Source organism: Gorilla gorilla, chromosome 17 (assembly GCF_029281585.2).
Source record: "Gorilla gorilla gorilla isolate KB3781 chromosome 17, NHGRI_mGorGor1-v2.1_pri, whole genome shotgun sequence".
Classification (NCBI taxonomy): domain Eukaryota; kingdom Metazoa; phylum Chordata; class Mammalia; order Primates; family Hominidae; genus Gorilla; species Gorilla gorilla.
The window spans coordinates 66,482,045-66,504,740 of NC_073241.2; the positions used below are offsets into that span (position 1 = coordinate 66,482,045).

Consider the following 22,696-nt stretch of genomic DNA (forward strand, 5'->3'; position numbering starts at 1 on the left):
TGTGCTTCCTGATGCTGCACTCCTGTCTCCTCTCCCCTCCACCACCCCCAAGCTGTGACCTGGGTTCCTTGCAACTCAGCCTCCTACTCTCTCCTCCCAGCCCCAGAATCTGGGGGTCAGCCTGGAGATACTGAGTGTCTGGCAGACTCAGCTCTGGTTCCATATGTGGCTCTCTGGGGACTGGACTCTTCAGTCCTCATGACTTACGAAAGGGTCTGGCCCAGAAGGAGGGGATGAAGGAGAAGGATGAGGAGGTCGGGGGGCAACAATGAGGAGTGGAGGAGAAAGGGTGATATGAAATTCCAGGAGGAGGTCTGACGCTTCCTGGATAGGGTTGCCAGACTTAGCAAATAAAAACACGGGATGCCAGTTACATTTAAGCTTCACATCAACAATAAATACTTTTTACTGTAAGTACATACTTATACTAAAAATGTATCCTTTGTCTATCTGAAATTCAAATTTAATTGGCCATCCTATATTTTATCTGACAGCCATACTTCTGGATGCTTTCGAGTTTTCCCTCTCCCATCTAACACCATGCCCTGGGCACATTTCCTGCAAACTGTATTTTTATTACTCTCAGCTCAAGGACCTCCCACCATTTCCACTGCCTACCACACCCCGTGAAACACCCCCCTCTGCATAGTGGAAACCCCCCAGCACAGACACCACACCCCCGCGCCTGGTCTCCCTCTCACTGTCCTCTGGCTCGTCTCACCCCAGCCCCATGCCTTCCTCATCCAATTCTCCCCACGTGGAGTTCCCTCCCTTCCTTTTTGTGTATTTATATCCATCTGCCTTCCTTGTCGTTTCATTATTAGGTGCCTCGCAGATTTCACTGCTATAAACATAATTTTCATCTAAGCTCAGCGCTTAGGCTTCCTGAGGGCAGGGACCAGTCTCCTCTTCCTGACTCCTCAACAATGCCCAGCTCTGGTGGCCTGAGGCAGGTGAGTGGGGAGGGCAGGAGGGGAGCAAAAAGCAGGGTAGACAGAGAAGGAGTTGGGGCAGGACAGAGAGCTGGAGAGAGGAGGCGAAGGGGTGGGCAGGAGAGGGGCCTGGCTAGGTGACTGCCCTGCCCAGGTGTCACGCTCTGATTTCGCCTCGGGCTCAGGCCAGGCCACTCTTACCATGAGAGGAGAGGGGCTACTGGGGGAATGGGTGTGGCTGGGCTCTGCCTGCTGCCCCTCCTACCCCTGTCAAGGTGGCCCCTTTCCCTTCTCAGTAGGTTGGAATTTGTCTGGAAGAGGAAACCCATTTCTTGGACTGGGAGTGGGAGATGGGGAGCCAGGTTGTGTGGGTAGGGAAAGCCAAGAAGCAAAAGGAGTAGTGGGAGAGAGAAGGGTGAGATGAGGCTGGTGAGGGCCATGGAGCAGCTGGGGCGGGGGCAATGTGAAGGAGCAGGTTAAAAGCAGTCGGACACCGGTAGGTTGGTGCGAGCACCGCCCTGTCCTAGGTGAAGCTAATTGGTTTGTTATCTTTACCCACCAAAGCATTTACTTTGGTTAGTCGCCCGATCCACAAACACTTTCGAGGAGATGACATTACCGAAAGGGAGGAACATCTGCATCAGCTCAGCGTCCCCAAACTCCTGGGGCAGATGGTAGATGAACAGGTTACAGCCCTCGGGCCCTGCGGTGAGGGGAGGGGGTGGGCAGGGGAGGAGGGATGGCAGGGTGGGGGAAGAGAGAGACAGAGGAGAGGTGAGCGAGTTAGGCAGCGCAGCAGGGAGGGGTGAGGGCAAGGTTAGGAGGGGGAGTCTCATTCCAGATCCAAGGGCACCCCAGAAGAGGCAGGGATGCTGAGCCCCGGGTCTGAGCTCCGGTCTCTGCTCTGCCCTTGGGCAAGTCACTGAACCTCTCTGTGCCTCAGTTGCCTTTTCTATAAAATGGATCTGTAGCAGAGGCTTAGAAACCCTAGGGCTCCAGAGGCGGAGTCGACCTACTGCTGTGTCTCTGGAAACCAGGTGCTGAAGATAGGGAAGGCCCGGGAGATCCGGGAGGCCTCCCTCCTGCCCTGCCCCTGCTCTGGGGGGACCAGGGCATCCCCTGGGGCAGCCATGTCCTGTGCTGGGGAGACACCCCACCTTCCCTTCTCGCAGGCCAGGCTCAGACTCTGGGATTGGGGTGCCCATCCTCCCCCCGGCCTGCAGCCTCTCTTTCTCATCTGCCCCTGATGGCCCAACTGTCCTGCCCAGTTCCACACACCCAGGAAACCAAGATTTATCCTGCCTCTTCCTGTGTAGGTGCGTAGGAAGCGCTGCAACTGAGGCTCTATGATTAGCCAGGGAACCTTCCAGCCTCATGACATGAAGGTTCTTCATTTCGTTACCACAGTAACAGCCCTGCGACTTCAGCAGCACAAACTATGTGTCAGGCTGTTTTGAGCACTTTACATGTCTCTAACTCACTTAATCCTTACAGCAACCCTGTGACATTATTATCATCATTGCCACTTCACAGATGAGGAAGTGAGGCCCAGAGAGGTTAAGTCACCTGCCAAAAGACGCATAGCTGGGAGGGGCCTGGAGCCAGGATATGAGCCCAGCCTGTCTCCCTAGAGTGAATTCTTTCCCTCTTGCTACCAAAAATCTCAATATCCTAGACCCCCTGAACACTATGCAGGGCTTTAGCTTTCTAAAATTCCCAATAACTATTTACCTGTTTCTTTTGAAATAGTCAAAACGCTCAATTTTAACTCTTTAAAATGGAAATCGTTCCAAGATGCGTCTTAGATAGCATATGCCACATATAATTTCATCTTTTAAAGTGACTTGTGGTCATTTCAATGATGGTGTACAAGCTGTGGTGGGAATGGGAAGGAACCAACTGCACCTGGTGTTGTGTAAGAAGCAAGGTTCTGACCAGAGGCTGCTGGAAACCTAGGCATGAGCTCAACAGTGAAGGCTGTAAGGCACCAACATGGGCCGCTGCATGGCTTTCACAGCCAGAGCCAACCGTCCTTGTTCTCTGGGAGCCATGAGGCTGCCAGACAACCCAGTTCTGGAGTAAAGGTTCGATTTAGAGACTCTGCACCTTCTCTTCTGCTCCTCTACCTTCCACTCTCCTCCTTTTCTCCATCTATCTCCACTCCCTCAAGGTCCACAGCCTAGAACAAAAATTTCCCCAGACCCTAAAGCTGCCCAAGGAGCCACTGGCCTCCTCCCTCCTTGGTGCTTGCCCTGTGCCCTCTGCCCACCCCAGCCCTTCGGCCTCCCCTCCCTGGACTGCTGGCTCCCAGGCATCCTGCTGGGGGACGGCGCATTCAGAACCGGGCACAAACATGCTCCCTCACCCCCTTCCAGGGGTTCCTGGTGCTGAATACCCCCGAGCTCTGGTAGCCCTCCCCTCACCCTGTCCCCTCCAACCATGCTGTCTTCCCACTGGTTCATGCCCTGTGAATGTGCCCTTGATGGCCCCCAGCTCCCCATACCCTCCCTCTCTGAAAGAAACTCCAGCCTCTCCCTGCTCATGCCTGAATCCACACTTCATCCTCTGGGGTGGGGCTCTTTCTCTTTTATGTCTAGAGGTTTTTCTCTCCAACCAGACTGGCTGCTCCCAGGGGCATGCTCCTTCTTGTGTCCTCCTGCCCAGCCCCCTCCAGCCCCCCACACACCTTCCTTCCTCCTCCCATCCTCACTCTTCCAGGCCCTGACTGCTCCAGCCCATGCTGACACCTGCCTTGACTTGGGGCCCTGGCTCCGAGTTCAAGTTCTGCAAGCTGCTTTATGTGGAAGCTACATCTGTTCTCCTTAGAGATAAGGAGCCTTCACAGACAGGGCCCGCAGGCTCAATCCCACATGCGTGGTGTGTGGCGGAGCCCCAGGGATGACTCTCTAGCCCAGGCCTGACGAAGAAGCCAGGGCAGCAGCTCTAGTCCCTTCCCCTGGACAGTGAGCCCACACGCTGTCTAACTCCAGCTACCGCCAAGCCCTTCTGCACTCCCTCATTCACAGATTACAGAACATGCAGATGGCAGAGCTGGCAGGACTTTAGAGACCAATGTGGTCCAGCCCAGCCTTCTGAGAAATGGTGAAGCGGAGCTGCAGAGACAGAAAGCGGCTACCCCTGACCACCTTGCAGCCCTGGCAGAGCCACTGCGGCAGCCATCCCTGAGGGCAACCTCATCCCATCTGTGGGGCAGATGGCCTCTGGGGAATTCAGGCATCTGTCTGTTTTCAGGCTCAGCTCAAAGATGAGGAGGTGGCAGAAGGGTCCTCCCCTGCCACCAGAATATCCTGGTATTTCCATGACATTCCACATGGGGAGGGGACCATGACATAAAGAAGCCAACTCTTGGCAGGGTTGGAGGAAAAGAGCCTTCTTTCTTGTTCATGACTCGGACAACTCTGTGGGACACGGCTTTGGCCAGGCTCCAGCCCACCTTGCGCCTGTCTCTCCCTGGCCCCATGCTCACCTTGGACTCTGCAGCAGCTGCACTTTTAATCCCACTGTTCCCCCTGCCTGGACCTCCTGCCTCCCCAGCTCTATGTGCTGCCAACCTCTGCTCATCCTTCCAGACCCACAGAAGCCTTCCTGACAAACCACTCCCAGTGCCGCGCTCTCACCCGCCCATGCTGTGCGGCTCTGTTGGTATCGTGCGTTACTCTTCCCCATCCCCTGCATCCCTGGGGTGGCTCAACCCATGGACCATGGCCTGGGAGAATGGGGACAATAGCAGCAGGTCCTGCCACCCCAAGGAGAGGCTGGAGCCAGGACTGGCCACAGAGGGCCTAGACTAGGGAGCAAGGTGTGTGTGTGTGTCGGGGGGGGGGGGGGCGGCAGGAATTGCAGCTGCTCGGAGATGGAGAGAAGGAATGAGGAGGAGTTCAGAGCTACACATATGGGATGGTGGAGTGTAGGGTGGGAGAGGGGCAGGAGGGCCCATGGGGGCCTCAGTTTAAGGCCTGCAGTAGGGGCTGTCATGTGTGTTGGGCAGGGTGCCATTGACCTATAGCTGTGTGAGGGGTGGGGCAGGATTTAGAGACCCCTGAGCCAATAGGCCAGAGTGATTCAGGGAGCTGACAATGGCACCAGTGGGAGAAAAGATATCAGAGCCTGTAGGCACAGCTCTCTGTTCTGGACCTGGAGCGGGCAACATGAGGACTCCTGGACCCCACCCCTTGTGGCCCCGGTCTTACTGATGAAGGCTTGGACTGTGGGGAAGGCAAGGGCAAGGCAGGCCCAGGGCTGCAGCCTGATGAGGGGACCACCCCCACCCCCACTTCACCAGTGGTAGCCCAGTGTCCCTCAGCTGCAGCAGCGTGAGGCAGGGTATGGGCTGGGCCTTCCTGTGCACCCCTCTGGGTTCCTGTAACTTGGCTTTCCTGGGCATGGGAAGCCCTGATGCCCCTGATCTCAGAAGTTGCCTGCTGGGTGTGAGCTGGGGCGGTATGCCTCATGCACAGCCTTGGAAGGGGTGGTAGCTTGGTAAAGGAAGGGCAGTGTGCACTGAGAATGGAGTTTGGGGGCAGACTCAGCCGGCTTGGTCCTCACACCCCTCCAGAGAACGCTCCCCACTCTCCTCACTTTGCTGTGAGGACACTGAGGCTGAGGGGATAGAGTGATTTGTTCAGATTCACAGGGAAGGAGGTGCCAGAGTCCCACCCAAAAGGGTTTTCTCTGAAGGCCAGGCTCTCAGCCAGGCAGGCTGTGGCACCTCTTTGGGGTCTGAGGGACTTGTCTGGCACTGGGGCCTGTCAAATGATGTTGGACCAGCAGACTCTTGAGGCTCTTTCCAGGACTAACCTACATCGGAGGGCTCCAGGACACTGTGCTGCAGGGGCTATGAGTCAGGCTTTTGGAGGCCACCGGAAGGCTCTGACCACATGGGCTGCAGGGGCAGATTTGGTGCCTCACTACCCAGTGACCATTTCCATAGGGGTAGAGAGGATAGGACCTTGTTAGTGTCCTGCCCCCTCAAGCTGAGCTCTCTGTGGCAGGCCCACAGAGTCCCAGAGGGTGGGCCTGTTCATCCAGCCTCCTGTCTTCCTGCTTATGTGGGTACCTAGGCACTGGGATGGGAAGACACTGACTGGCATTCCGAGATCCCTGGCATCTGACCCAAGGATCTTGCTGTCCTGCCCTGTTCACACCAGAGCCTTGGGACACAGCTTTCCAGGATCACCCCCTTCTTCCACTAGGCCTGCAATGGGGCATTCTCATCTCTTCTCACCCTGCCCATGCAGTCCTGCCCTGGGAGCTCCACCTGCCTCTCCTGGTCACCCAGAGGGCACAGCTTCTGTGGGTGATAAACTCATCTCCCTCTCTCATTCCCCTCAGCCATGAGCACTCCTACTTCTCCCCACCCTCCCCACTGGCCAAATCCTGCCCACCAGAGGAGGGGGATTCTTGGACCCCACCTCCTCTGGGGCTTCCCTTCTTGACCCTCTCAGCCTGGTTACCATCTTTTCCTCAATGCACACAGCTATCAGAGCTGGTTCTGCAAACCACCATATTGTTGGAGTCTCATCTCCCAGCTATTCTCCCTGGGAACACAGTGGTGGGCCCTCCAGTGAAGACCCCAAGGATGGGCCTCTATCTCCTCTGGAAGACCAGAAACTCCCTGGGTCAAGGACAAGGCCTCCACTGGTACACACAGGCCTAACCTCTGCTAGGTTCTGTTTAAGGGATGGTTCAAGGGCTTGCCAAGGAAGAAACACAAACCCAACCATTCAGAAGGGGTTCTCATAGACCAAGGTTTTGATATGTGAGCTCTGTGTCAGGCCAGCAGCAATGATTGAGGGGAGTAGGAAAGGTGCCTCGTGTGGGACCTGCCAGCCTTCAGGGCATTCTGTCCAGGCCCCTGCCCCTGGGCCAGACACCACTCTGGTGTACAGAGCTGTCCACAAGAAGCAGACCTCTATCCTTACGTTGGAGAGCGCCACTCCTCACAGCACTGCTGTCTTCCCTTGCCCACCTCAACACAGCACACAAACGTGGTCACCTTTCCAACGCACACCCCAGCCCAAGGCCCAGGTGAGCAGCCTCTTTGGGGACAACAGGGGGAGGGAGGGGCCCAGGAGCTGGCCTGCAGACTCACCTTCTCTCTGCTGCTGGGGGATCATTGGAGGCGGCTGAGGAAAGGCCTGGCTTATCTGACCATAGGCAGCAGGGTAGGCAGCTGCTGGAGGCCCAAGACAAGAAGCAAGAGCCGGCGACAAGGCAGAGAGTGGAAGCAGGAAGAAAGAGAGAGATTTCAGTGCAGGCAGTAAAAGCAGATCAGCCAAAAAGCGCCCTGCCACTCAGCCACTTAGGACAAAGCCAGCTTTCAGTTCCCAGACTAACAGAGGAGTTGCAAGGTGAAGAGTGGAAATGCGTGTGTGGGTGTGTGTACGTGTGTGTGTGCGTGTGTGTACATTACATGCATACATGCATGTACGTGTGGGGATGTGTGTGTACGTGTGTGTGTACATGCAAGTGTGGGTGTACGTGTGTGTACAGTACATGTGTACATGCAAGTATGTGGGTGTATGTGTGTGTGTACATTACATGCATACATGCATGTGTGTGGGTGTATGTGTGTGCGTGTGTGTGTACATTACATGCGTACATGCACGTGTGTGGGTACGTGTGTGTACGTGTGTGTGTGCACGCACGTGCACTTGTGTACATGGTGTTAGTGCATGTGTGCATACATTACATGCACACATGCACGTGTGTGTGTGTGTGTTTTGGGGGAGGCAAGTTGAATTTCAGATAGTGGATGAACCACATGTGTGCATAACACACAATCATGGATAGTTAAAAACACCAAAATGGCCTGGACAAGATCACCCCACACCACCTGGAATCCACAGGAAGGATTTCCCACTTCTCTGAGCCACAGCTGACTCCAGCTGGCAGGCCCTCACTCCCACTCAAACGGCACCTGTGTGGGAGGTGGGGGGCCACCTGAGGTGTGGACTTGGCCTCTGGGAAGGCTGCCAGGGGGTAGTCCCCAGGGGCAGAGGACTGAGTTGGATAAACCTGATTGTCCAACTGGAAAGGGCTCGAGGTAGGACAGGAGTGGCCGGCTCCCTCCTCTGCCTGGCCTGGCTCCCATAGCAACAGAGCCTGAAGTCAGAGCTCAGGGGACCCAAGAGGTGACAGCACCTCCTCTGGGCTCCAAATGTGCCAGGCCAGCTTCACCTCAGTCCCCTCACCCCTTGCCAGGTAGCCCCACTGCACTCATGGGAGACAGCACTGGCTCTTCTAAGCACAGGGAAGAGAGACCCTGATCAGGTCAGGCAGTAGGACACAGGCTAGGCAGGGATGATGATGGGGTGCTGTGTAGTCCAGGGGTGACAGAAAGAGAGAAGCCTGGCTGACAGCTCGGCTTAGGCTCAGTGACCCCAGGCCCTCTGCTCACTCAGGGCTGTCCCTTCCCACCTCTCCTCCTCTGCTCCCTGTCACACCTGCTGGGGCCCCATCCTGCTGCCAGTGTGTGAGGAAGGGAATGGGGAAATGGCATCTCTTCTAGAGGCCCTCCTTCTCTCAAACCAGGCATCTGTGCTTCCTGGGCCAGTGACTGTGGCCCATGGTGGGCAGCACCCAGGTCCAGCCTCGCCTGTGGTGCTGGTGTCAGACCTGGTGCTCCTGGGCAAAGTGGCCCTGGAAGCTCCATGGGGAAGGGAAATGTGGCCTCAAAGACAGGTAACTGCCCAGCAAGGGTGAAACTTCCACCTGGCCTGCCCACTTGCCTGAAGTTCTGCCCAACCCCACTGCAGGGGCACTCTCGGTGGCCCGCTGACAAGAAGGCAGCCTGGAGGGTCTCTGCCAGCACAGCCCTCCCTCTTTCCACTCTCTCTCCCCACCCCATGCAGTGCTGGCCCCAGGCCTGAGGGGGCACTGGTGTCACAGGGGTGGAGAGAGAAACGGAGTTGGGGAAGGAGCCGTGGGGACGCGTGGATACTAACGACCTGCATACTGCTGCACTCCGGCGTAGGCCTGCTGCAGGGGGTCCGCGGCGGTGGGGCTCTGCGCTGTAGGGAGCCAAGGGGACAGAGGTCAGCAGTGCCCACCACACTGGCCCTTCCCCTTATGCCCATGGGGACAATGATGTAGCTGCACTGCCTTTTCTGGCTACTGCAGGCTGTGCCCTGGGGCAGGGCATCCGAGACAGAAACCCTGAGTGCCTGGACCCTCTGGGGGTCACCTTCCCTAGCCCAGGGCTCTTGGCAGGGTAGACAGTTGCCCACCCTGGCTGGGGGATGCAAGCTGCAGTTGGCCTAGGGCTGGGGTAAGATGGGGGCTCATGCAGAGCACTGTGGAGGGTTGGGGAGGAGATGCCAAGGAAGCCTCAACACTGAGATGCTGGTGGCGGGGGGGAGGGGGACACACAAGGGGCCCAGCCCTGCAGAAGGGCTGTGGGGAAAGGGGAGGGGGCTGGCAGCCCCCAGTGGGTGAAAGAAAGGGCAAGAAGGCCTCACACTACCACTTTGTCCTCCTGGGCCACTGTGCCTGCTCACACAGAGGGACGCGCCCTCACTGTCAGGGAAGCTGCACCAGGCATGGAGGTCTTCCACCCCCAGCCCATGGCTAAGCTCCTTTCAGCAGGGACCAGCTACGCAAATAGGGTCTTCCCAGCAAACTGGGAGAGGGGTGCTGCCCACAGAACCGAGGAACCAGGAGACCAAGGACCTTCCTCCTGTCTTCTGACACTGTGACCCTGGGATGTCTCCTGCCCTCCTGCCCAGTGGGAAGAGAGGTCCCCTGTACAGATACTTTGGCAAGAAAATCAGGGAAGTTGGGCTGAGAGAAAGGCTTGGTTCCCTTCTGTTGTCTTTGCTGTCTCTGCTGAAGCTGTGGGCAAAAGCCTGAAGCATGGGCCAGCAGTAGGCACTGGTTTTGGCGACCAAGGCTGGTGGTGACTAATGTGGGAGTGGGCTGGCTTTGGAAGCCCAGAGAGGTGGTAGAGGCAGGGACTGCCCAGAGGGAGGATGGAGCCCTAGGATGCTTGAGGGAAAACTGGATAACGCGAGGTGGCAGGAAGAAACTATCCGGGCTTATCCGCCTGTCAACTCAGGCCAGCTAAGCTAAGTGGCTATGCCAGGCTTTGGGACCTTTAGTCTAGGGAGAGTGCCTCAACTTCCCTCCTGAGCACGTTTCCCTGAGTATCTCACTAAACCTCCATTAGAAAAAGAGCACCTGGGCTGGGCACGGTGGCTCATGCCTGCAATCCCAACACTTTGGGAGGCTGAGGTGGGTGGATCATCTGAGGTCAGGAGCTTGAGACCAGCCTGGCCAACATGGTGAAAACCCGTCTCTACTAAAAATACAAAAAACTTAGTGGGCATGGTGGTGGGCACCTGTAATCCCAGCTACTCAGGAGGCTGAGGCAAGAGAATTACTTGAACCAGGGAGGCGGAGGTTGCAGTGAACTGAGATCATGCCATTGCACTCCAGCCTGGGCAACAATTGTGAAACTCTGTCTCAAAAGAAAAGAAAGAAAGAAAAAGAGCACCTGGACCTGAGGGGTGCCCAGGGAAAAGCCTGGGGCAGAGGTCCCTAGAGACAGTGGGACAGTAGGTTCTATAGCCCCCAGGAGCAGGATGCGGCAGGGGAGTCAGACCCACGGGGGCTCTGCTCAGATGGGGGGAGCTGAAGATGAGCCACAATGCAGGCTCCTTCCTGCCTGGGGCTGTCCCAGTCCCACACCCTGTCCCTCTATTTCCCCCATGGTAGAGACTGGCGCTGAAGGCTCCTCAGTGTGATGTGCTTGGGAGGGTGGTCTCCTCTCTGCCTTCCCTCTGCCCCTATCCTCTGCTAGCCTCTAAGCTCTATGGAAGGAGAACCACGTCCGGATTGTGCTCTTGGTCTTTCCAGCTATTCACCCATGCAGTGGCTTTATGCAAATTAGAAAAGGGTGCCCCTTCCTTTGGGCATACAGTTTGGTGCCCTCATGCAAAATATAACCTGCACGATTTGCATGGCAGCTGCCAGCACAGTGCCAGGAACATCATAAGCATCTGGCAGAGTATGATGAAAAGAATGAATGAACAATCTTTAATGTTTGCAAGAGCCACCCCTTCAAGGGTGTTTATGTGACAGTAAAGGCCACACTGTGTGTATCCAGCAAGAACCCAAGAGGGGAGATCAGAAAAGCTACCAGGGGCTGAGAAACAGAGAAAAGCATTTTTGAGACCCTTCTCTACTTCTCTGCCTAACGACCTCATTAGTAACTGCCAAAGAGTGAACATTTTGAAGGATCTCGCTCATTACAGCGGGTCCAAACTCCGCATTTAAAGATGGTAAATTAATTTTTTTAATGTACTACTTTTTTCCTTTCCTTCCCTCCATCCCTCCCTCCCTCTTGCTCTGGCAAGGAATTGTTTATGAGATGTGGCAGATTGTTACAAATAGGGGAAGAAACATTTCCAAATTCCATGAGGGAAATAGCTCACAGATGCCAGAGGGGGTTGGGAAGGAGCAGGTTTATCAGGATCCAGAGATCCAGATGGGCTTGTGGGCAGGAAGGGGTGGGAAATGAAGCCACCCAGATGTGCCAGGGATGCCATCTCCCAGCCCATGAGCCTTAGACTGGTGGGATCTCTTCCACCCCCAGCTTGCACAGCCCCACCCTGCCACCCTACCAGCTTGGGGTCATCATCCTTAAACAACACTCCAGATCATTAGAGCCTCATCACTTCACTCTCTAGACTCCTCTGGCCTCTTCTTGGTGGACTGAGGGATATATTATGGGGCAAGCTCTGGAATGGGGAATGGGATCAAGGACAACTCCAAGTTCAAAGTCAGGAAATTCTCCTCTATTTCCCTCTAGTACAGTGACCTTGCACTCTGCTGCTAGTGGGACTTTTATATACTACAAATGCCTGGTCTGCACTCTAGACAGGGAAATGAGAATGTCTGGGCTTATGTGGTTGTATAAAGCCCCACAGTGGATTCTGATGGGCACCCAGAGTGGGGAACAGGACCCAGCCCCTGCTGCCAATCCACCTTGGGCTGGCCTGCCTGCCGTGTGTGCCAATCTCCTTATCACCTCCACTCTTGCCAGGCAGGTCCCTCCAAAGGAGGGTGTTCCCTGTTCATCTTCACCTCTCCAATTCCTGCCCATCTGTTAATGCTCGATGGTAGTTTCCTCCTTGGGAAGGCTTTTTGGGGCTTCTTTAGCCTACAGAACTGTCCATTCATTGGGATCTTTAGCATTTCAAGTCTGAGAACACTCACTCATGATCAAACTTAATTCTGCCATATTGTCTCATCATTCTGCAGACTTAGATTGTGTTCCCAATGGACTCTGACCTCCCAGGCGATAGGTCCATGTCCTGCTCTACTTCTTGGGCCCCCCTTTCACGCACAAACTGAGTACTTACTGATACTTACGGGGACTCTAACCTCATCCTCTGCCCTCCAGGAAGCGGGGCGGCACTCCACATCGGGAGTACATTTCCCTTGTAGTTTACTAGAGGGCTTTGGGCCCAGCTTCCCTGCCCTGATAGCAGCCCATTCTCCAGACCAGGGAGAAGAGGTGCTTCAGGCCAACTGGACACTCTCACCCTGTGAGGACGGCTAAGTTTGAGGAAAAAAGTTAATCAGGAGCAGGCCTCCTGGATCTTTCCATGTGCCAGACTATTTGAAAAATAGTCTAGGAGCTGTCCAAGGTGCTGGACTGTCTGTGGTGCTGACCTGTCCAGGGTGCTGATCACGCTTTTGCGTGCACCATGATCGCGCTTTTGTGTGCAGCAAGGGACGGACTGGTCTGTACTAGACAGACTGCCAATCGTTATACCTCCCTCCACTCCTTCCCAAAGAGTCTTTTCCTACTTAACACTAATCCTGATTGTTCTTCTAGTTTCTATCCCCTTACTTCTTGTAGGTTAAATTCACACTCAATTATTTTGCACTTACTGGCCTCTCTACATGGTTGTACAACTGCACCCAGTCTCCTTTCTTCCCTAAGGGAGCACCTGGAATGGGGATCTGTCTCCCAGATCAGAATGACATATCCCCAAGGGCAGGATTTTGGTCTCATTTTTTCCATCACGGGCTCCCTGAAGGAAGATGGGAGGCTGGCCCTCTCTGATCACACTTGGGGTTTCATCAAGGAATGGACAGAGGGCAGGAGCCACATCTTGTTATAACAGCAAGGGCAGGGACAGCATGGATAAAGAATGTGCTGCATACAGAAATAAGTGCTGACAGATGTGCTTACCTGGGTAGGGGTGGATGCCATTGGCGAACACAGCTTCCGCAGCAGGTTGCCCATTGGCCTGTGGGGGGAGGCCGGTGAAGCCATTCACCCCAATGGGGGATGGGATGCTAGGCACGGCTGGTGCAGTGATGCCCGGAGGGGTGCTGCCACCTGGTTCCAGGCATACAGAAGGGTGGAGGAGGAGGGGAGGCAAGCAGAACAAAGGTGAGGAAGGCCCACCCATAAAGCTTCACTCAACTGTTTCCAAGGACCTGCGGATAGACTTGGACCTCACATACCAGCTCAATCTTATCTATGACCCATGCCTTGGCTTATCTCCCTATATGAAGTGACTTCACCTATCCCAATTGTATCTATCCTTCAAGGCAGAGTCCAAATTCCACCTGCCCAAATAAGATTTCTCTGACCCTGATGGCTTGTCCTTAGACAGCACATAGACTACTCTCAGTGCCCTTGACTGTAACCACACTTGGTCTTCCTTCAGTCCTTTTTTTTTTTTTTTTTTTTGTCTTGCTCTGTTGCCCAGGTTGCTGGAGTACAGTGGTGCAATCTCAGCTCACTGCAACCTCCGCCTCCTGGGTTCAAACAATTCTCCTTCCTCAGCCTCCCAAGTAGCTGGGACTACCAGCATGCACCACCAGGCCCGGCTAATTTTTGTATTTTTTAGTAGGGTTGGGGTTTCGCCATGTTGGCCAAGCTGGTCTTGAACTCCTGACCTCAAGTGATCCACCCGCCTCGGCCTCCCAAAATGCTGGGATTACAGGCATGAGCCACCGTACCTGGCCCTCCTTAAGTCTTTTTCAGTGCTCTTACTCTCTTCAGCTAAGGCTGGATGAGCTGGTCTTTACTTGGTCATTGGGGGGCTGATACGCCTCTCCAGGAGGAAGTTTTTCTGCTCAGATGGAGTAGGTCTTAATTCTGGCATTCTCTCGTACTGAGGCAGAGAGGTTATTACAGAGCCCAGACTCAGCTTTAGCTCATACACAAAGTAGATGCCTTGGCCTCCTCCACTTGAAGCAATAGTAGTGGTCATGATGGTGAGAATAAAGTTGGGGTCAAATGACAATACCCTGTGTCCTCCCTATGCCAAGTGGGTGGAACCTGAGATGTGAATATTATGGTGATTGTACTGAAAGCCCAGAGGCTGGAAAGGGCCTTCCTCTCATGTAGGAAGCAGGGTCCCTCTGAGAATGTGGACCTGAGGCTGGCCACTGCCTGGGCTCATGTGTATCCCTTGAAGTTGGGGATCAGAGGTGAAGAGTAGTGTTCACGTTGAGCCCAGAGATGGCACAGTCTTTTTGGCTTTCACCTGGGAAAGGAACAGCTCTTGGATGTTAGGAAAGTTGCTGCTGTGGCCTGGGCACAGAGAGCCAAGAAAGCTCAGTGAATAAGAGCCTGGGGTGCAGGACCAGCCCTTAGGACTAGACTAGCGTTTCTCAACTTTGACACTATTACCATCTGGGGCCAGACAGTTCCTTGTGGTGGCTGTCCTGTGCACTGTAGGATGTACAGCAATATCCCTGGCCTCTACCCACTAGATTTCAGTAGCAATCCCCACTCCCAGTTGTGACAATCAAAAATATCTCCAGACATTGCCAGATGTCCTGGGGATTCGGGGGCGTAACTGCAACAGCTGAGACTCACTGGACTGGACAATAGCCAAGATTCAATCAAAAACATGATTTGTGAGCTGGGTTCTTTCCAAACTCCTGTCCCTTGATAACTCTTGTGGTTCTCTCTAGCTTGTTGCATAGTTGTCTTAGAAAAAGCCAGTGAGTCTAGGTTGGGTTAAAGGGAAATGGAAAAAAAAAAAAAAAAGACGACACCCAAATGGGTTCCTTCTGTGCTTGGGCCAGGAGCTGAACAAGGCCACAGAATGGCCAAGGCTCTTTTCGTCATAGACACCACAGGGAGATGTCTTCATGTCAATTTCTTTCCAGGTCTCTTGTTGGTAAACATCAAGATACATTGTTTCCTGATAAGGTTAAACAGCTTGAGAGAAACCCACCCTGAAATCACACGGTAGACTGCATGGGTCCCATATCTCATCTTCCCTTGGATCCCCATGGATTAGAACACTTTTGAGACAAACTGCCAGAAGGCAAGGCCTCTCGGGCCCAGACACTATGTGCTTTTGCCACAGAATGGTCCGCTGGTAGCTGAAATTAGGTCCCAGCCTGGGGCCAGCTGTTCTCCCACCAGGCCAGACCCCGTGTTGGCACCTGCCAGCTCACCTGAGGTTGGGGTCATAGGTGCGGCCGCCAGGCCATTCATGTTGAGGGCCGCCATCTGCTGCATCTGGGCGGCAGCGAAGGCAGCCATGGGGTTCAGGTAGCCGCCCTGCGCGACTGATGCCATCAGGGCCGCTTGCTGCTGCATCAGCTGGGGCAGAGGGAGTGGAAAAAATATCACGTGCTTCCAGGGGGCATCCCTCCCCGACAGGGGCCTCAGCTCCTGGAGACCAATCTCCCAGGCTCTGAGCCCCAGAAGCTCCCAACTACCACCCCAGAAAGCCCTGATGCCTCTCCCATTCTTGCCCTGTACCTCAACAGCTATTAGAGTCCACCACCCTGAGAGATGACTGTATTTAAAAGTAATGCTAGGGTCTTTGGAACTCCAAAGTTGTTGCTAGGGGCAGGGGAGGAGACTGGCTCTGTGGGTGCTAGTCAGCCCTGTGTACAGCCTGTCATTCGTGGGGAAGTGACATCCAAAGCACTAGAGACATGCTGGATGAGCCTCTGCAGAACTCATTTAGCACAGGTTTCTGTCCAGAATGGTTTTAATTTGGAGTCTGTTGGTAGAAGTGACAGGAGAATTATGAATAGAACCCCAGGCACCCCTAGTGTTGTCACAAAGGTGAGTGTGGACAGGGGAGGCTGCGGAATGTGGCCAAGGCAGACAGTACTGCAGAAGTGAGGTAAGCCTGCATTTTCAGACCCAGAACCGTGGCCTGCCTCAGTGCCACCCACATGGGAGCTGTGGTTACCAGTCTGCAGGCAGCTCCGGGAGAGGCTGACAGAGTGGGCCCCCATGTGGAAGAAAGAGGTAGGTGGGCCAGAGGCCTGAGGGGATATCAGAAGTGTGGGTGTGTAGGGCTTTAGGGCACTTCACAGGAGCCCTGCCAGGAGAGACCAGAAGGCCTGAAGTCACCGTTCCATGGAGTAGGGCTGGTTTGCAACCAATGACCTGAACCTCGCCCTCTCATCTGTGCTTCCTGGGGTTCAACGTTGATCTGGCTGAGAGGAAAAGGCTCAGGGTAACCCACTTTTCTGTGGGGCCTCTCTCAGCTCTGCCCCTTAGAACTAAGACAGCAGCCCACCTCCTCCTGGCAGCCACCCCAACTGGGCCAGCCTTCTTTCAAACCCTTCTGAAGTTACACCCCCCGGGTTCATGGGTTCATTCCCGGCCCCTCCTCACTCTGGAGGGAGAGGGCAAGGGATAGAGTAGTATTTTCAGTTTCATGTCCCGCTCTCTGAGGCTCCCAGGGTAGTGAGCTTGAGAACCGCTGCCCGTGCGCGCTGCCACTTACTGCCTGAGCGTAGGCGCCGTAAGCCCCGAAAGGGATGGCCATGGGGTTGAACATGCCCATCTGGCCAGCCATCTGCTGCATTCGCCGCATCGTGCGCTCCTTGTCCGTGTCGGCGAACTTGACCACCAGACTGGACGAGGCTCCCTGCGGCCGGGGCGGCGCGTGAGACCCACCTGCTCCAGAGCCTCCGCCCGCAGCTGTCGGTGCCTCTGGCTTGCGCCCACCCCGCCCGCTCCTCGGGGCGCTTTGGAGGGGGCGGCATCGGCGCTCGCCCAGGGGAATGAGGTGTGAACCCCACCGCGGGCATTTTCCACCTGGGTAACCTCAGGCCAGTTCCTTAACATCCCTGGGCTTCCGCGTCCTTGTCTGAGGCCCGGGGATAAGGGTCATGCTTTCCTGTCTCTTGGGGAGACTGGACAGCCGGCGGGGCGTGGCGGGTGCTGGGGTCTCAGCCCGCCGCTGCCCTCGCCCCCGCCCCAAGGGACCAGCACTCACCGGCATGGTCTGGCTGCCGTGTAGCGCGTTGATGGCGGCCTGCGCCTCGGCGTGGGAGGAGTACTTCACAAAGGCGCACCCTGCGAGGACGCGAGAGGCCGAGCTGGGACCCAGAAGCAGGGCCAGGGAGGGGCCGGGAGGAGAGGGCGCATCCCAGGTGAACGCAGACGGGTGAGGCAGAGATTGAGAAAGAGACACCAAGAAGCCCAGAGACAGACGGCGACGGCCCCGGAGACTCAGAGGAGCCCTCTGGTCTCCCTCCGCCTCGCCCCTCCCTCCGGGGCATCCCTCCCGGCCCCGACCCGCGCACCCTTGCTGTTGCCGTCGGGCCCGCGCAGGATGGTGCACTCCTCGATGTTCCCAAAGGCCTCGAAAAGGCGGCGCACGTCATCCTCGGACTGTTGCTTGTTGAGCATGCCCACGAAGAGTTTTCTATCTTCTAGAACAAAATTAGGAGATGCTTACCCGGGCCACGGACTGGGCTGCGCGGGAGCAGGGCACGGCCGGAGGGGGAGAGCGGCAGGGAAAGGGAGGAGCCGGGGAGGCGGGGCGGGGGCTCGGAGCCGGCGGGGGAGAGGTGCGGGGGAGGGGGACGGGGGCGGGGCTTAGTCGGAGCGGGAGGGGCGAGGGGGAGAAGTAGGTGGGGTAGGAGCGCACAGTCGCGGGACAGGTGCGGAGAGAGCTGTGGCAGGCAGGAGCTGGATCGCAGCGACTCGGCCTCCTCCCGCCTGCAGGGCAGGCTGCACCCTGAGGAGCAGAGACCCTGGGCTGGCCCCTCACTAGAGCACACGGGCAGCCTGCGTTCCCCTCCTCCTTCGTCTCACATGCTATCCTCTACAGGCTCCAAAATGAATCACAACTGGCGGGTCTGACGTCGGGCCTTTGCAGATGCTGTTCCCCTGCCTGGAGCGCACTTATCACAAGGTCCAGTCCTCTTCTTCTAGGTCTCAGTTTGAGTATTGCCTCCTCACCCATGCCCCTTCTTATCGCTCCCTTACTCTGTCTCAGGCCCCGATCCCTGTGGCCGGAATGTCAAAGGACAATGACTACTTTGTGGGTTTCCGTATAGCTCTCCTTTCCCACACATTCCCTGGGATGCTCACTGGGGAAAGAGACCAGGCCTCTCTGCTGAAGCAGCAGTGCCTGGAGCACAGGAGGCCCTCCATTTAGTGATGAGGTGAATAAAGAATGAATGACTGCCTGCCCTGTGCCATCCCAGGGCACACCTCCTTGGTATGTCACATATTTTTTCTTCCATCTGGATGCGCCCTCCTCGGTCTGGCTCTTCCTATTTCTTCACGCTGCAAAATTCGACCCTGGACACTTTGGGGGCGTCTGTTCCTGAAGATGCCTCAGCAGCCCCCACACACCTGGGATGAGTATCAAGTGCTTTGTTGATCCCATGCTGTGTGCTCAGGGAGACAAGGCATGCACGCACGGGGCTGTATCCACCTGCAGCAGCTGGTGAATGACTGCAGAAGGCAGCCCCAGCCCACATGCTGCTACTTCAGTGTGACTGCCACTCCTCTCACTGAGAGTCCGGGGGCGTATTCCTTCCCCTTGACTGCTCTAACAAATAAAGAATGGCAGAAGTGATGCCAGGTGACTTCTGAGGTTGGGTCATAAAAGAGATCAGCTTCCACTTGCCTCTGTTTTGTGGGGGGGGGGGGGGTGTTAGCTCTGTGGAAGCCAGCCACCATGCTGTGAACCCCCAATTAGCCCATGCAGAAGAGTCCCCATGGAAAGGAACTGAGGCCCCAGCTGACAGCCAACATCGACCACCAGACACGTGAATGAATGAGTCCTCGGATAATTCCAGCTCCCAGCCTTTGAATTTTCCAGCTGAGGCCCAGACATCCTGGAGGAGAGACAGGCCTTCCATGCTGTGCCCTGTGAATTCCTGACCCATGGAATCCATGAGCAAAATAAACGGTTGTTTTACACCACTCAGTTTCGGGCTAAATTGGTATGCAGCCATAGGAACTGGAACAGAGTCCCAGGGGTGGCTGCACTCAGCAGGCACTCGCTAGATGTTTGTGGATGATTACATGATTGACACACAGCCAAAGCTGCAGAAATGCAGACCCCAAAACTGCAAATGGCCATGTGTTCATGGTTTCCTCTGAACACATGGGCACTCAGGGACCCTGTGTCCTTCTGTATTCAAGGTGGTTGGTACCTTCTTTCCCAGAGAACCCCCACCTTGCCCAAATTGTCAGGAGAGTTCACTTAGAGCTGAGGGTCTGTCCCAGGTTCTGAAGCAAAGCAGAGGAAGCTTTCAGGCCCCTGCCCTCCACAAGCCACCTGCAGAGTCCTCCTGCCTTCTGCCCTGCTGGTACTCCTCAGTCCAGATGCACTCAGCACTGGGCCAGTTGAGATGATGATGTGGTACCGGGTCCCAGCTCCTCGCATAACCTGTAGGGCACAGTTACTGGTCCCTGTTACCAGCTGTGGGTCAAAAAACACCAGCTGGCCCTCCAACAGGATGGGCCTCAGCTAAAGCTCTGGACCCCAGAGCCCCGGCCCCACTACCTGCCTCAAGCTGCTCTTCTGGCTCCTTTGGCTTGGCAAGACTTTGGGGCACACCCCCACCCCATCTCCAGGGTTCTGCGTGCAGCCCTCCCCCACTTACTCCAGGCTCTGGGGCACAAGGAGAAGGAAGAGAGAGAGGGAGGGTGGAAGAGAAAAGCTGAAGTGGGATAGGAGGAGATAGAGTTCAGCGCAGAAAGGGAGCGGGGGAGAGAAAATGGCAGGAAACACAGACAAGAGAATTAGAGGCAAAGAGCTGGGGGAAGAGGGCTGGGGGGAAAGATGACAGAGACAGAGGAAAGACTGGGGAGCCATTATGTTTGACTCCTGGAAGCAGCAACAGCAATTTACTGGAAGTGAAATGGGAGCTTTTCCTTCTTTTGTGGAGTAATTAAAACTCTTCTTTCCAGGCACAGCCCCCAGTGTTCTCCCTACCTCCCCCTCAACCTTTAGTGCCTTTTAAAGGCTCAATCGAATTGGGTTTCCAGAAAGACTTAGAAATGGAACCCCGCCCCTGCTAATCCCTGGCCCTCTTGCTAAAAATTCCACTTCCTCACTTGGACAGAAAAAAGAAAGGAAGGGAAGGCACCTCCTCTGCCCAAGCTTGATTTACATGCGGAGACTGCAGCTCCTCGCCTTCGCCTCTCCTGACGTCTGAATGCATTCCTTTATTATTGCTATGACAGCTTTCTGATTGCATTAAAATTCATCCACATGTGCCTTTCTATCCAGCCACTTCCTTTTTTGCCGGTTTTGGGTTTTTTTTTTTGTTTTTTCCTAATTCCTCGTTCCCCTCCCCTGAAATTTTCCTTTACTGTGCAGTTCTCAGTTAAGCGCCTCCTTCTAGAGACCTTTCTAAACATATAAGCTGCCAGGCTCCCCCTCTTCCTCCCCATCTGGATTTCCCCAGGGAAACTACAGCCACCCTTACCTTTCCGGAGGGCTGCAAGATACCAAAGAAACCCAGCTTCAGACTCACTTCCTCCAGGTAGTCATGGATTGACCACAACCAACTCAAATGTCTGCTTCTAGGATCCTCAAATGTGTTCAGTTTGCACCGTCCTCCAGTTGGGTATTGTGACTTGTGCGAGTGATTCTAAGGCTTGTCTCTCAGACCAGGGGCTGGAGGGACTTTGAGTTTGCGAGTGGACTTCCTTGTGGGCCAGGCCCACTGACTCCCACTCCCGCTCCCCTGCTCCACACCTGAGTTTTGGGATCTATGAAATGGGTATGATTAGATACTCCTGTCATGGTGGTGGCTAGGGTCCCAGCGCCTGCCAAGAGGTAATTACCATGGTGATGGCCCCTACTTGGGTTTCTCCGTGCAGGAGGAAGAGGAAATGCAGTGCTGTTTTCCCTTCATTCGCCCTGCCTTGGTTTGGCCTGGAAGGTCACCCCTGCTGTGAGAGGGCAGAGGTCAAAGAGGGTGAGAGGAGAAGTCAGAGGATCCACATCTTATGATGGGGAACACACTTGAAGCAACAGGTTGGACTAGATCCTGAGGCTGTGGCTGGCCAGCTGAGATGGACAACATCTCCCTGTCTCCCACCCACTCTGCCCACCTCCTTTCTGTCCGCTTTCCTGAGGCACTGTCTCAAGCTGCATCACATAACCAACGGTACCATTTGGCTGGTGTCTTGGGTCTGATGCCAATTTCTCAAGAGTCTTGGAGAATGACTCTGTTTCCCCAGCCCGTGCCCACCCTCCTCCTCCATCCACACAGCCCCTGACTCCTGGTACAGGCAGAGAAGGCCCTGGCCACTGCCCAGCTGCCTAAGCTGGGACCCCTGGTAATGGAGAGGCTCTGGTGGTCCCCATGTTCTGGTGAGCCCTCAGCCCTGAGCCTGTTGCTTCCCATAGTCGGGGTACTGGGGAGCTGCCCCTCTGAAGACACATTCAGGCAGGTGCTGCTGGGCTGGGCCAAGGTGTTGAGGCAAGGAGTGGCCTCAGAGTTAGTGAGGGGATGGGCTGAAGAGTGAGTGAGAGGTTGCTGAGACCCCCTGGGGGCCCAGAGATGTGGTGAGCAACTGGAGGCTGGCATTAGGAGCCCAGAATTCTCTTGACAGAGCCCAGCTCAGGTCAGGGGCTCAGCCCTGGGAGTTGGAAACTGAGCACAACAAAATCCGCTGACCTGAGCTGAGGGGACTGAGGCCTCACGGGTTCCTCCTGGTCAAGGGGCAGAGCAAGGGGAGCAAGCATGTTCTACAGTCTCTCAACAGCTGTTCACTGAGTGCCTTCTCTGTGCCGGACACTGTTCCAAGCATTGCTTCTACAGTGGTAAACAAGAGAGACGAAGCTGCTCATTGGAGCTGGCATCTGGGTGGAGAGACAGGCCATCCACAATACACAAGTCCCCAAACAAGACAAAGGCCAGCAGGGCTGGCACACTGTGGCCCCAAGAACTGCTGTCCCTGCACCTGGAAGAACAAGGCCACAGAGTGGCAGAGCTGGGCAGGACCCCGGATAACACCAAGGGTTTCATGCTTTTTCAGATGAGGAAGCTGCGGCAGAGAAGGAACCCCAGGATGCACAGGAGGTTGCCCATAGCTGGAGCCTAGATTCAACCCAGCCTCATGGGGTCCCTTGACTTCATGATCACAAAGCCCTTGCTGCTGCCATCTGCTCTTTTAAATCGTGTATGTGCCTGAAGGTGTGAGGGAGCATCTGGGGTTCTGTGGAACAGGAGTATGACTCCCCAGAGGGCTGGGCAACAGGACATAGGTGCTCATCCCAGCCCTGCTTGGACCCAGAGAGGGCAGCTTGGCTCTTTGTCCCCAGATGTCTAACCACCATAGGGGAGTAGGCAGAGTCTGTACTCACCACCCCACCTGCGCAGGAGCTGGGGCTGGGGGAAGATGATAAAATTGTGGACAGGAGAAGCTTCCAGTTCTGTGTCAGGTGAAGGTGCTTACAGCCACCTCAGGAGGGGCTGGACAAAACCCCTGACATACTTTGCATCTCCCCTCTGGCTGCCCCTTCAGCAAGCAT

General features: G+C 55.4%; 1 protein-coding gene and 1 long non-coding RNA gene across 51 annotated transcripts in view; one reads left to right on the forward strand and one right to left on the reverse strand.

Moving 5' to 3' along the window:
* Positions 1-22,696, reverse strand: part of CELF4 (CUGBP Elav-like family member 4) — a 321,758-nt gene that overhangs the window by 14,605 nt on the left and 284,457 nt on the right. For 6 of the 50 annotated variants that reach the window (XM_063699185.1, XM_031003655.3, XM_055368106.2 and 3 more), the window contains exons 4-11: positions 17,490-17,618; positions 17,180-17,259; positions 16,685-16,828; positions 15,390-15,537; positions 13,156-13,305; positions 8,900-8,965; positions 7,045-7,128; positions 1,552-1,635 (exon numbers count right to left, since the gene is read on the reverse strand). In XM_063699185.1, coding sequence (XP_063555255.1) covers positions 1,552-1,635; positions 7,045-7,128; positions 8,900-8,965; positions 13,156-13,305; positions 15,390-15,537; positions 16,685-16,828; positions 17,180-17,259; positions 17,490-17,618 — 885 coding nt within the window. Of the gene's footprint in view, positions 1-1,483; positions 1,636-7,044; positions 7,129-8,899; positions 8,966-13,155; positions 13,306-15,389; positions 15,538-16,684; positions 16,829-17,179; positions 17,260-17,489; positions 17,619-22,696 lie in introns of those variants that run through there. The other 44 variants (XM_063699164.1, XM_031003656.3, XM_055368107.2 and 41 more) reach the window with 18 other exon arrangements.
* LOC129528266 (uncharacterized) lies at positions 16,038-18,775 on the forward strand. The gene is made up of 2 exons (XR_008673501.1): positions 16,038-16,200; positions 18,020-18,775. It is a non-coding gene; the product is annotated as an uncharacterized lncRNA (long non-coding RNA).